We start from the raw sequence: 13,986 nt of genomic DNA, 5'->3' as shown, positions 1-13,986 counted from the left end.
GGAGAGGTAATTGTCTTTGATTATTGCCAAGAACCTGTTTCCTTTAGGAGATGTACAAGTTTCAGTTTCCCAGTCTATATCTGGGTAGTTGAAGTCTCCCATAATAACCACCTCATTATTGTTGCAGATATTTTAACCCTTTTGTAGAAAAGTTGAAAACAAAAATGTAAAAAAATACAAAAAAATGTAATGCTCTCTGCATACGAGCAGCTTTTTATGCTGTTGTTCCCCCTTCAGGTCATGGGTGGTATTGAGCCGAGTCTGTACAGCGGTGACATCTGGTACACGCCCATTACTGAGGAGTGGTATTATCAAGTGGAGATTCTCAAGTTTGAAGTAGGAGGCGTCAACTTAAACCTGGATTGTACTGCGGTAAGTGAAAAAAAATCATAAGTTTAAGCCATAATAATGGATTGATGGGGGGGGGGTCTGACTCCATGCACCCAAACCATCAGCTAATTGAAGGAGTTGCAGTTGCGCTGTGTTTGCTTGATTGTTTGCCAGGCGCAGTGCCATGCTTTGGGTTGTGGTTGTATCTGGTATTGCAGTCCAGTCCTGTACACTTGGATAGGACTGAGCTGTAGTACGAGCCATTACCAAATGTGCAGAGCTGCACTCGCTAGACAACCAACAGAAGATGGTGCCACTGCAACCCCTTTAATCAGCTTCCAGGAGTCTCAGGTCCCAGCTGCGCTCCACCTCCCAGCTGGAAACTTCATTCCCAATGATTTCCCGCCATGTCAAGACAAGAGCAGGAAGTGGAGCGAAGCACTGACCTGGACAGCCGCAGCGGATGATCCAGGAGGAGAGTATAATCAGTGCTCCAGACAAAAATAAATGACCAGGAGCCTAAACGAAAAAATTTAGGAGCCAAATTACATTTTTTAGTCGCCAAATTTAAAATGCATATAATTTTTTAAAAAAAGGACTTTGAGTAGATGAGACGCAGGTGCACTACATATAGGAGAAAACAGCACCACATACCTCTCACATCCAGGGACATTTTGGCGAATTGCGTGGTTTAGAGTTTTTTTTTTTTTTTTTTCTGTTACGGCCTTCACCGAGCGGAAATATTTTTAAATATTTTAATAGCTCACACTTTTTGGGACGTGGCGATATGTAATATGTTTATTCTTTATTGTTTGTAAATTTTATATGTAAAACTGGGCAGGGGGCCATTTAAACTTAGTATTGTTTTTTTTTTTTTTTTACTTTTTATTTAATAACCATTTCTTCCCTTAGGTACTAGAACCTGGATCTTTTCTTCCCTTGTGCTATTCACCCTGATAAAGCTCTATCAGGGTGAATAGGATCTCACACATCTCCCTGCTGCCCTGGGCTTTGTGCACACAGCAGCAGGGAGCTGGACATGGCAGCCAGGGCTTCAGTAGCGTCCTGGCTGCCATGGTAACGATCTGAGCCCCAGCAGTGTAATCTGCCACTGCCACCAATGAAGGGGATGGGACCCTGTGGCCACCATATAACAATGGGGGGGGGGGGGGGGACAACGACGACTTGTGGCCAGTGATAATGGGGGGGGGGGGGGGGAGAGGCTTTGGGGGGGGCGCATTGCGCCACCAATCAATGTTTAAAGAGGACCATTCGTGGGTCCAAAGAATATAACCTTAGTAGCAGGATGCATAGAGCGGCGCCCAGGGATCTAAGTGCAATTACTATTATTCCTGGGCGCCGCTCCGTTCACCCGCTGTGGCCCCCGGTATTTTCAGCATTCAGAGTAAGGAGGAGGAGACGCCAGTGTCTCTCCGTCTCCATAACAGCAGCGCTGTCCAATCACAGCTCAGAGCCAGGGAGTTCTGAGCTGTGATTGGACAGCGCTGCTGTTATGGAGACTGAGAGACACTGGCGTCTCCTCCTCCTTGCTCTGAATGCTGAAAATACCGGGGGCCACAGCGGGTGAACGGAGCGGCACCCAGGAATAATAGTAAGTGCACTTAGATCCCTGGGCGCCGCTCTATGTAGCTACTAAGTTCATATTCTTTGTTCCCACGAAAGGTCTTACAAGTGTCTGCAGCTGTATCACAGACCCGGCCTCAATAACAGGGCATGCGATCTGGGGCACCTGAGGGGTTAATTGCTGCGGATCGCATGCCCTGTTATTGAGGCCGGGTGCCGGGTCTGTGATACGGCTGCCTATACTTATCTTTTACATTCATTGGTGGCGCAGTGGCGATAGCTCCTCCCCTCCTCCTCCCCTGCTATCTCCCCATTGGTGGTAGTGGCGGCCGCGTCACAGTGGAGAGGGAGGGACTCCTTCCTTCCCCACTGTGCCGTGTGCTACTGAAGAGAACTTAGGCTGCGCAGGATCGCGGCGGTACAGTCGCAAATGGCGACAAGACTAAAGTCTTGTCGCCATCTGCAAATTTTAAGGCGCATTGGCGACCGTTTTGGTCGCCATCTGGAGCCCTGATAATCTAGTTTTATTTGGGGTGGGGTTAACCATTTCATGGCCATTTTCTTCTCTGAGTTGTCAGAGGTGTGGGTTTAAATTTTCTTTTTTATTGTTTTATTTTCTAGTATAACTCCGATAAAGCCATTGTGGACAGCGGCACGACCCTCCTGCGTCTACCCGACAAAGTTTTCAACGCGGTGGTGGAAGGGATTGTTCAGACGTCTCTGGTGAGAAATAGGATAGCACTTCAGGCTTTTGTAAAGAATTTTTTGAACATTCAACTTTTTGAATTCTTTCATTTTTTTCTTTTTCTTTTTTCTTATTTTTTTTACTCTAAAAAGGAGAGGCGGATACTTTTGCTCAGTCATGCCAGAGCTTTACTTGTGCAATTAGTATGTTTGCTCTTCTTTCTGGAGACAGCACGTACGTTCTCTCCTTTACCAAACAGAACACGTAACTGGAAAATGCTCAGTCAGGACAGCGCCGCCGTCGCCTTCTGAGCCCGGTTGGATCAATTTTTTTCATTTTATATTCATTGGTTCTAAGTTCTTATACTGGACCATTGGAAAGTCCGTTATAGGTAGTTACATAGTCGGGATGGTTGAAACAAGACTTGGGTTTCAGCCGGTCATCCTGCAGTGTTGATCCAGAAGAAGGCAAAAACCCCTATGAGGTGGTCACCAATTGCCCCAAATTAGATTTTAAAAAAATCAATCAGAAGATTCCCTGGATCTCCAGAAATCTAGAACTGTAAACTGCAATATTTTTCATTCAACAAAGTCATCCAGGCCCTTCTTGAACTCGTGCAATGAATCTGTCATCACAGCCGCCTCCGGCACAGAGCTCCATAGTCTCACTGCTCTTACTGTAAAGAGTCCTGTCTATGATGGGCTCCATAGTCTTACTGTAAAGAGTCCTATCGATGATGAGCTCCATAGTCTCACTGCTCTTACTGTAAAGAGTCCTGTCTATGATGGGCTCCATAGTCTCACTGCTCTTACTGTAAAGAGTCCTGTCTATGATGGGCTCCATAGTCTCACTGCTCTTACTGTAAAAGTCCTGTCGATGATGAGCGCCATAGTCTCGCTGCTCTTACTGTAAAGAGTCCTGTCGATGATGGGCTCCATAGTCTCACTGCTCTTACTGTAAAGAGTCCTGTCGATGATGGGCTCCATAGTCTCACTGCTCTTACTGTAAAGAGTCCTGTTGATGATGGGCTCCATAGTCTCACTGCTCTTACTGTAAAGAGTCCTGTCGATGATGGGCTCCATAGTCTCACTGCTCTTACTGTAAAGAGTCCTGTCTATGATGGGCTCCATAGTCTCACTGCTCTTACTGTAAAGAGTCCTGTCGATGATGAGCTCCATAGTCTCACTGCTCTTACTGTAAAAGTCCTGTCGATGATGATGAGCGCCATAGTCTCACTGCTCTTACTGTAAAGAGTCCTGTCTATGATGGGCTCCATAGTCTCACTGCTCTTACTGTAAAAGTCCTGTCGATGATGATGAGCGCCATAGTCTCACTGCTCTTACTGTAAAGAGTCCTGTCGATGATGGGCTCCATAGTCTCACTGCTCTTACTGTAAAGAGTCCTGTCGATGATGAGCGCCATAGTCTCGCTGCTCTTACTGTAAAGAGTCCTGTCTATGATGAGCTCCATAGTCTCACTGCTCTTACTGTAAAGAGTCCTGTCGATGATGATGATAAAAGCTGCTTCCCTTTAGATGTGGATAATGTCCCTTTGTCATGACTACAGGTTGCCTGTAACCAATCTTTATTACATATTGTGTAACCTCGAGTTTGACAACCCGTATTGCAATCCACCCGCCTTTGTCGCCCTCCTCTGCATCCGCTCTAGTTCGGCTATGCACTTTGTCTACACAGGCGCCCGGTGCTGTATCCAAGTCCATGGGAGGTCCTGACTAGCGATTTACATACTGGCAAACTAGCTTCATGTACATCTACTTCTGCTTTGACTCATACAGATATTTTATTTGCCTTGGCAGCAGCTGCCTGGCATTGGTCACTAAAGTTAAAGGGGTGGTTTTCACTTCAGCAAATAGCATTAATTATGTAGAGGAAGCTAATACCAGGCACTTACTAATGTATTGTGGTTGTCCATATTGCCTCCTTTGCTGGCTGGATTCATTTTTTCATCACATTATATACTGCTCGTTTCCATGGTTATGACCACTCTGCACAGTCCATTAGTGGTGGTCATGCTTGAGCACTATAGGAAAAAGCACCAGCCCATGTGCGATGCCACAGTCCCGGCCAGCGATTTCCTGTAGTGTTCAAACACCGCCACCACTGCTCGATTGCTGAAGTGAGACATGTATCCCCACCATCGGGGCCCGATTTATAAGGAGGTCCAATGGACCAGTTGTATTGGGGCCTCCATCGCTGAGGGGCTTCATAGTTCTGAGCGAGCCTTCTTCAAAGGGGTTGTCCAATTGCAACAATCTATCCCCTTATGGACAGGATATAGAGAATAAGTCTCTGATCAATGGGGGCCCATCTGCTGGGGCTCCTGTCGGTTACAAGAACGGGGGCCCCGTTCCCTCGTTTGAATGAAGGGCAGAGACGCTTGTGTGCCCACTGCTCTGTTTGGCTCTACCGGACAGCTGGATATTGTGAAGTACATCTGCTTGGCTGCCCTGTGGAGTTGAATGGAGTGGGAGGGTGCATGCAAATGGAGGAACATCAAACACCCTCCCGAGCCCCCCCACAAAAAAAAATCTAAAATACTCAGAGACCCCCACTTTAATTGTAGTAATAAAAATTTGCAAAAAAAAATCTGTGGAGCAACCAAAAAAAGCCATCCCTTTTGGTTGTTCAGTTTACTATGATGAGGGATTTAGTATGTGGCCAATAGATGAATGATTTATTTTGTATGTTTTTATCTCTATTTTTTTTATTTTTTTTTAATTATTTTTTTTATTTTTTATTTCCTCACGTACACATCTAATGGATACTCCCGGTTATAAGTCAGTGAATGGATGCTTGTGTGAACCGGGCTTCTATTTCCTGATAAGTAACTCTCTGGATTTGATTTTTTTAGCTTTTTTTTTGTCTTTGGCAAAATGTCTCTTTTTTTCAGTTACTGATGAACGCTGCGTAAGTCGATGTTGTCCGCAGAGATTGCGGTCAATAAAGTTTATTAATTCTCCTCCGTCTTCTCTCATTGATTCTGCAGATTGAGAATTTCAATAACGAGTTCTGGACGGGCTTGCAGCTCGCTTGCTGGGAGACGACTGAAGAGCCATGGGTGTATTTTCCTGACCTGTCCATCTATCTGCGGGATGTGAACTCCAGCATGTCCTTCCGTCTCACCATAAAGCCTCAGGTTCATTAAATTTTTTTATTTTTTTTGCCCTGTTCTCTTGAAATAATACTTGTGTGAGAATTAAAAAAATATATATATATATTTTTTTTGCATTTCTTATAAAAATATTTTGTCACCCCCTACCCTGTGAAAAATTAGTTAGCATAGCGTATTTAAAGAGTTTTTGTTTTTTATACACCCTAAAATCTGATTTGCCTTTGCAGCTGCTGCCCGACATTGAGCCCTTCTGCTTAGCTTATGCAGCAAGCCCCTGAGGAGCTGGAGTAGAGATTGGGAGTGGTAGTGGCCCTGATGATGATGATGATGTGTAACTGTGTACTCCCTCGGTTCAGTGCAGTGATTGAGGGGCACGCCCTGTAGCTGTGGGTTCCCTGCCTGATGGTAGTTCAAGGGTGCACATAGTGTGAATGTTTAAGTGGGTGCTAGGCAGGACAGGTGATGGACAAGCAATGGCCAGTGTGTGGTGTGAGATTCAGAAACCAGGTCAGGTTGAACTTAACAGAAGTTTCTCTTTACTGTGTGCACAATAGGAGTCGTAGTACATCCAGCAATTTATCTACACTCAAAGTTAATGCCTCTCAGATGTTGAAGCATGAGATAGGCGGATGGTTGCTGCAATTGCCCTCTGGTTACTCATTCTTTTGCAAAGACTCTGGGACTGGTATCTCTGGCTAGCAACTGCCACTAGGCTGGGGTGTATAAGGTGTCTTAACATGTTTCCCCTTTGCAGCTGCAGGGTCTGGATCGCTTTAAAGAGGACCTTTCATCTGTTTAACCCTAGTCTAATTAGGGTCTTGCCTAATTCTCCCTGGCTATGAGCGGTGCGCTCTGATTGGATGCGCTCACAGCCAGGGAGAAGAGAACCGCTCCAATCTCTGCCTAGTATAACCAAGTCGGCAAATTAGAATATAAGGCGCCGAAATCAACGGGGGACAAAAGCGGACGAACTTTGAAGTGCAATGACATCAGTGGGGCCCCCTATAAGGTAAGACCCTAATTAGACTAGGGTTAAAAAGATGAAAGGTCATCTTTAAGCTGGGTTTTCCTGCTGCCTCTTTCCTCCTCTAGTTCTTTCTTGCTTTCATCTTCTGGAACTCGTGTAGGTGTCACCGAGGCTCCAGGGCTCGAATCTGGAATCTGGGGGAGAGGGGCACTTGGAATTTACTCCCTTTCTACATCTAGACTACATGGCATCTTGGAACTAGGGGGTGGGGCCAGCCCACACCCTAAGCTCCAGAGGGGGGTGGGGCCAGCCCACACCCTAAGCTCCAGAGGGGGGTGGGGCCAGCCCACACCCTAAGCTCCAGAGGGGGGTGGGGCCAGCCCACACCCTAAGCTCCAGAGGGGGGTGGGGCCAGCCCACACCCTAAGCTCCAGAGGGGGGTGGGGCCAGCCCACACCCTAAGCTCCAGAGGGGGGTGGGGCCAGCCCACACCCTAAGCTCCAGAGGGGGGTGGGGCCAGCCCACACCCTAAGCTCCAGAGGGGGGTGGGGCCAGCCCACACCCTAAGCTCCAGAGGGGGGTGGGGCCAGCCCACACCCTAAGCTCCAGAGGGGGGTGGGGCCAGCCCACACCCTAAGCTCCAGAGGGGGGTGGGGCCAGCCCACACCCTAAGCTCCAGAGGGGGGTGGGGCCAGCCCACACCCTAAGCTCCAGAGGGGGGTGGGGCCAGCCCACACCCTAAGCTCCAGAGGGGGGTGGGGCCAGCCCACACCCTAAGCTCCAGAGGGGGGTGGGGCCAGCCCACACCCTAAGCTCCAGAGGGGGGTGGGGCCAGCCCACACCCTAAGCTCCAGAGGGGGGTGGGGCCAGCCCACACCCTAAGCTCCAGAGGGGGGTGGGGCCAGCCCACACCCTAAGCTCCAGAGGGGGGTGGGGCCAGCCCACACCCTAAGCTCCAGAGGGGGGTGGGGCCAGCCCACACCCTAAGCTCCAGAGGGGGGTGGGGCCAGCCCACACCCTAAGCTCCAGAGGGGGGTGGGGCCAGCCCACACCCTAAGCTCCAGAGGGGGGTGGGGCCAGCCCACACCCTAAGCTCCAGAGGGGGGTGGGGCCAGCCCGATTAACTCTCACCTCACCTAGCATCTGCTTGAGCAAACTGGAAGTAAGGTGTATTACATTAATGTTACAACAGTACAAACCCGTTGCAGATCCCCCCAGTACTGGGGAACTGCACCTACCTGTAACCAGAATATCCAGGTTCTTCTCTTGTTCTGTGGTCCCCAAATTGAATCCCTTTACTGTGTGTGCAGTAATATGATTAATGTAGTCACGTTCAGCCTGACATCTACCAGAACATGAGGAAGAAAGGTCTGCAGGCCGTCCCATCAAGTAGTGTCCTTTAAAAATAAAATAATAATTTGTATAAAAAAATAAAATAAATGTAACATCCCTATGTTGTATAACATAGTTTTTCTTATTGTTCTAATTTTTGTAAAATATACATTATATTATATTACGTTTTGTCAATTAGACATTTTTATATTTTTATATAATTTTTGCAAGTTACATTTTTATATTTATTAATTTATTTTAGGCACTGATATGGTGCTGACATCATCACTGCATTACATAATTTTTGTAAATGAAAGATTTTTAGATTTGTTTTTACATAATGTTAGTAAATTATACATTTTGCTTTTTTCTTTTCAGTTATTTTTGAAAATAAAGAATTTTTGAAATTTTTTTTTTTTCACCTATTAGTTAATTATACTTTTTTTTTTTTTTTTCTTATTTGTTTCTACATAACTTTTGTGAATTTTTTAATTTTTTTCAGTTATACATCCAGTCCGTATTGACAATGCGCACGGATCTGAATTGCTACCGTTTCGGCATCTCGCCTTCATCCAATGCTCTGGTTATTGGCGCCACGGTCATGGAAGGATTTTTTGTCATCTTCGACAGGGAAGAGAAGAGGGTTGGTTTTGCCGTCAGTAACTGTGCAGGTGAGATACTGAACAAAATGGCGGCCAGGATGGCTGTGCGTCCGCAAGGATATTTTTTTCTCTAAATATTTTTGGAATAAAACCTTGATTTTTCACAGACACCGTAAAGGCTAAATGGGCAAATAACATAACGTATGCTTCTGGTCACAGTGTAGCGGGGCTGCCATAGGAATGAATGGGGTCATAGGGCTACTTGCACGATACGACCACGACACTCGAATTTCAAAAAATCCAACACTGCTGAATTCTTTGTGATCCACATGCCATGGGCGCAGAAAATTAGCGAGTCACGCTGCAATCCCATTTGTTACTATGACGGCCCTACCACACTGCGATCTTTGATCATGCGACAGCCCTCGAAGCCAAAATCGCCATATAGACGTACCATCAAACTAACTTGCGGCTGTATATTTTTCCACCCTCTGACTCGACAGCTCTGTGAATTCCTTAAAGAGGTTCTGCACTTTGTTTAAACTGATCTATCCTCTGGATAGATCATCAGCATCTGATCGGCGGGGGTCCGACACCCGGGACCGCCGCCGATCAGCTGTTTGAAAAGGCAGTGGCGCTCCAGCAGCGCCGCGGCCTTCTCGCTGTTTACCGCCGGCCTACTGACGTCACGACTAGTATCAACTGGCCTGGGCGGGGCTAAGCTCTGTTTATTTAAATGGAGCTTAGCCCCGCCCAGGCCAGTTGATACTAGTCGTGACGTCACTGGGCCGGCGGTAAACAGTGAGAAGGACGCGGCGCTGCTGGAGCTCCGCTGCCTTCTCAAACAGCTGATCGACGGGGGTCCCGGGTGTCGGACCCCCGCCGATCAGATGCTGATGATCTATCCAGAGGATAGATCATCAGTTAAAACGAACTGTAGAACCCCTTTAAAAAAAAAAGGAAGGAAAAAAAAGTTGGAAATAAGGCTACTTTCACACTTGTGGTGTTAATTCCGATAGAGATCCAGCAGAGGTTGTCAATACCGGAATAAAATGGATCCGTTTTGATTTCGCACATCAGGATGCATCCGTTCCGTTGTGCGAAATCAAAATGGGGGAAAAAAAACGTATCCATCACTAAATACATTAAAAGTCAATGGGTGACATATCCGTTTTTTTTGGATCCTAAAAAAAAAACATATCAGTCTCCATTGACTTACATTGTTTTCAGTGACAGATCCGTTTTTTTTTTCCTGTTTTTATAACCGGACACAAAACTGCAGCTTGCAAAAAAAATAAAAAATGGTACCAATAAAAACTACAGCTATCCCCAGAAACAGGCCCTCACTACCCATGAGTTTTATATAAATTTCCATAACCATATAATAATGGTGTATCTGGCGGGTCCCATTTATGCCGGATTAAAGAAATTCTACTTGTGTGTATTTTGTATCCAGTATGTTGGAGGATATTTGGCGCCATCTAGTGGACGTGTGCAAAGTTACAGATCACTGAAAAATCTAATGAAAAAACACCATCATTCTTCACTTGTTGTTTTTTGTCAAGTTGTAAAAATGCTATTCAGTCTTCCCAGGTGTCTATTCATGAAGGGGAGTCATATGAAAGCATTTTAAATGGGTAAACCCTAACTTTTAAATACCTATCTCCCCCCCCCCCCCCCCAAGATTTAAATTTTTTACATTTTTGAAAATGTTAAAAAAAAAAAAATATTATTTAAAAAAGTAAACAAGAAAATTACCAAATAAGGACTTACAGTAGGTTGCTGTGACACTACATTTTTGTTTAAAGTTTTTGGAGGAAGAAAAAAAAACTTCCAAAAACACCAACCCAGTGCTGCATTATTTCCCCCCTTTTTCTTGTGGTGCTTTTTGTTGCCCCTTTTTAAATGGTGTGTTTTAGCAAAAAAAAAAAATTATGACAATTTGATGTTTTGTCCTCCGTAGATCAATGGGAAAACAAAGCCATGGTTTTAAAAAATAAAAATAAAAAAAATTGAAAAAAGCCATAAAAAAGCAACAGCATTGATACTTGCATTTTTTTTAAGCAGGCCAAAAAAAAACCAATAGCTGCCCTATTTGTCCAAAAAAAAAAAGTGGCAAAAAACTTCATACCCAGAACGTGTTGCTAGTAGCAAAAAAAAAAAAAGCATTAACCCAAAAAACAGCAATAAAAAGTGAAAGAAAAAGCCACAAAAATTGTTCGTACAGTCTACATCTGAATATGGCATTTTATGCCTTAAAAAAAAGTTGCAAGCAAAGTCACAAAAAAGCACTAAAAACGTCAAACCGGCAATTTAAAAGTTACAAAAAAATTCATATAAAAATTCTGCTCCATAAGTCACCTAGGGAAAGGTAAAGTATTACTTAAAGGGGTTATCTAAGATCTATACCCCACCCCACCCTATATGCCTGGGCCCCTCACACTGGTTGTACTTACCTCGCCCCCTGGCACCCACCTCGCTGCTTATACCGGCACGGGGAGATGCAGTGGGGGCCAGTTAAGTGCAACCTCTGTGAGGGGCCCAGGCATTATAGATCTTGGATAACCCCTTTAAGACTTAAACAACTCCAACTCCACTTTTTGTTAATTGACATTTTTTCTATTTTTATTTCTCTTTCTCTTCTTGCAGTGGTCAATGGCGTGGCGGTATCGGAGATCTCTGGCCCGTTCAGTACTAAGGACATAGCCAGTAACTGCATAGCCAGTAACCCCCTCAGTGAGCCGGTCATGTGGATTATATCTTACGCCCTCATGACCTTCTGCGGCATCGTTCTGCTGGTCCTTGTGGTCTTGCTGCTTCTTCCCAACAGACGGCACAGAGACGACCCCGAGGTGGTCAACGACGAATCCTCCTTGGTGCGTCATCGTTGGAAATGATCCTCAGGTGGCATCTCGCCTTGGTCTGATCTCCGGGACCTGGTGATATTTCCCATCATTCATTACATGCTGCTGGGAACTCTCGGTTTTACGAACCCGTCACTACCAAAGCCGTTCGCGAGACGTGACGCCGTCTTCATAACTTATTGCCTTACCTTTTCTTGAGACGTCCAAAGTATGCCAGTATTGGCGAAGTCTTACTACTACTACTACTACTACTACTACTACTACTACTCTAACTGGATGCACTGCACCGATTACGTGTGTTTTTTTTTTTTTTTTTTTTTTTTTTTTTTTATATACTTAAAGCCATAGGCCATGACCACTCAGCTACTTGCAATCCTGAATATTAATTAAAGGACCTTTCCCCTTTAAAAATAAAATTGCATCTATCCTAACTCCTCTTCTGTTAGGATGTATACGTTCTATGCAACCATGTGACACCTGTCCCTGAGAATGCTGGGTGACAACCAGTATGACTTCTGGTGCTGTACCAACGGGGTTGTCACTCAGGGACCCTTGAATATTATGATTTTATTTATTTTTTATTTTTTAAAAGGGGCAATTCCTCTTTGACCTTTTTTGTGCACTTATGACCCGGGCCTGTGCGTCCGCTCTACATTCCACATGGACATGGTCATGCTTCCGATCACGGATAGTTGTTCATCGGACTGAAAATCCGCGGTGCAATCCCTGCTACTCCTTGGTATAATCCGCGGTGCAATCCCTGCTACTCCTTGGTATAATCCAGGTGCCGTCGACTGATCATGGGACCTGAGCAGTCTCTATCAGTATTTGGAAATTTTCTTCAGAAAGTCCGCCTTTAAGAGAATATGGAGGAAGCCATCGTATATTAAAATAATCAGCAAGTCTGTTCCTTCTAAAGGGCATCTGTCAGCAGTTTTGTACCTATGACACTGGCTGACCTGTTACATGTGCGCTTGGCAGCTGAAGGCATCTGTGTTGGTCCCATGTTCCTATGTGCCCGCATTGCTGAGAATAATGATGTTTTAATATATGCAAATGAGCCTCTAAGAGCAACGGGGGCGTTGCCGTTACACCTAGAGGCTCTGCTCTCTCTGCAACTGCCGCGCCCTCTGCACTTTGACAGGGCTAGGGGTGATGACGTTTTTACTGCCTGGTCCTGTCAATCAAAGTGCAGAGGGCGAGGCAGTTGCAGAGAGAGCAGAGCCTGTAGGTGTAATGGCAACACCCCCGTTGCTCTTAGAGGCTCATTTGCATGTAATAAAACAATTTTTCTCAGCAACGCGGACACGTGTGAACATGGGACTAACACAGATGCCTTCAGCTGCCAAGCGCACATGGAACAGGTCGGCCAGTGTCATATGTACAAAACTGCTGACAGATGCCCTTAAAGGGGCAGATCTAATATGACATGGGCTGTTTTACTGCTTGGTTTATAAATTCTGGATATCGATGTAAACCAATCCACCCTGTAGCTCATCTTAGATGAATACAGCAACACTGACCCCGCAATTGCTTTATAAAGTGTGAGCCAATATTGGTACGTTTTGTGCTTGCCCTTTAAATTGGATTTATTAGAGAAGGTTAATAGTACGTTTTAAAGGGGATGTCCATCTGTGAAAAAGTAAAGGGGTAGAATAGCTTAAAAAAAAATCATCCCCACCTCTGTTTCGACATTTCCCATGTCCCCTGCCGGTCTCTAATTCCTGGTTCCTCTCAGTGACTGTGGCCCCCAACGAAGCCAGAGATTGGCTGAATTATTGCACTTCTGCGTATAGAGGGGCCCGGCAGGGGATCTGGAAATGTGAGCGGTGGGGGATCAGTTAGGTAGGTATAAACTTTAACTTTTTTTTTTTATGTTTTTTTTTAATTGTCATTTAACCCCTTTACGTTTTCCTAGCTGGACACCCCCTTTAATTTAAGATGTAACCTGTAAGGCATATGTACAATGCAACAAACGCCCAGCAATGTGCCAGTCGGGGGCCAGAAATTGACTTATTGTATGTGTCGTCCCCCCCTCCCCTCTCTGTGAGCTCCTTCACCCATTGGGCAGAATTATGCCACTAGGATCACATGACAGGTCCCCTGCAGACCTGCATTTTAGGGAGTCAGGTAGGCGGGGCTTGACACCTATGGCACCCGGACATTAGGGGGATAAGTACAGTAATTACTGCAATCGCACCAGTGGTTCAGATGCCCTAATTTAAAGGGAACCGATTACTCCTAGACCTTCATCTTTTATATTGCGTGATACCCCCTGCTCGTGCTGGGATCCATCAGCACTGTTCTTTCATTCCATAATGAGAGTTGTAGTTGGTAAGAATTGTACATTTGAAGAGAGATAATCTGGTGTCCTGTTATTTATTTTTTTGTGCGCGCCGACTCCCCCTGGTGGCCATGAACCAATATCACATTTTTTATTTTTTTTTCTCTTTTAATTTCTTATTAATTGTTCAACTTGCGCTCTGATTT

The 13,986-nt window shown here is 45.4% G+C and overlaps 1 protein-coding gene across 1 annotated transcript in view; it reads left to right on the top strand.

Annotated features, from left to right (window-relative positions):
• Nucleotides 1-12,500, top strand: part of BACE2 (beta-secretase 2) — a 48,541-nt gene extending 36,041 nt beyond the window's left edge. Inside the window, exons 5-9 of the mRNA XM_040423073.1 lie at nt 238-372; nt 2,536-2,637; nt 5,606-5,755; nt 8,533-8,701; nt 11,282-12,500. Of these exons, the coding sequence (XP_040279007.1) occupies nt 238-372; nt 2,536-2,637; nt 5,606-5,755; nt 8,533-8,701; nt 11,282-11,529 (804 nt within the window). The 3' untranslated portion in view covers nt 11,530-12,500. The remainder of the gene's footprint in view (nt 1-237; nt 373-2,535; nt 2,638-5,605; nt 5,756-8,532; nt 8,702-11,281) is intronic.
• The last annotated feature ends 1,486 nt before the right edge of the window (nt 12,501-13,986 follow it).

This window comes from Bufo bufo, chromosome 3, assembly GCF_905171765.1.
Source record: "Bufo bufo chromosome 3, aBufBuf1.1, whole genome shotgun sequence".
NCBI lineage: Eukaryota > Metazoa > Chordata > Amphibia > Anura > Bufonidae > Bufo > Bufo bufo.
This window is presented reverse-complemented; position numbering and strand designations above follow the sequence as displayed.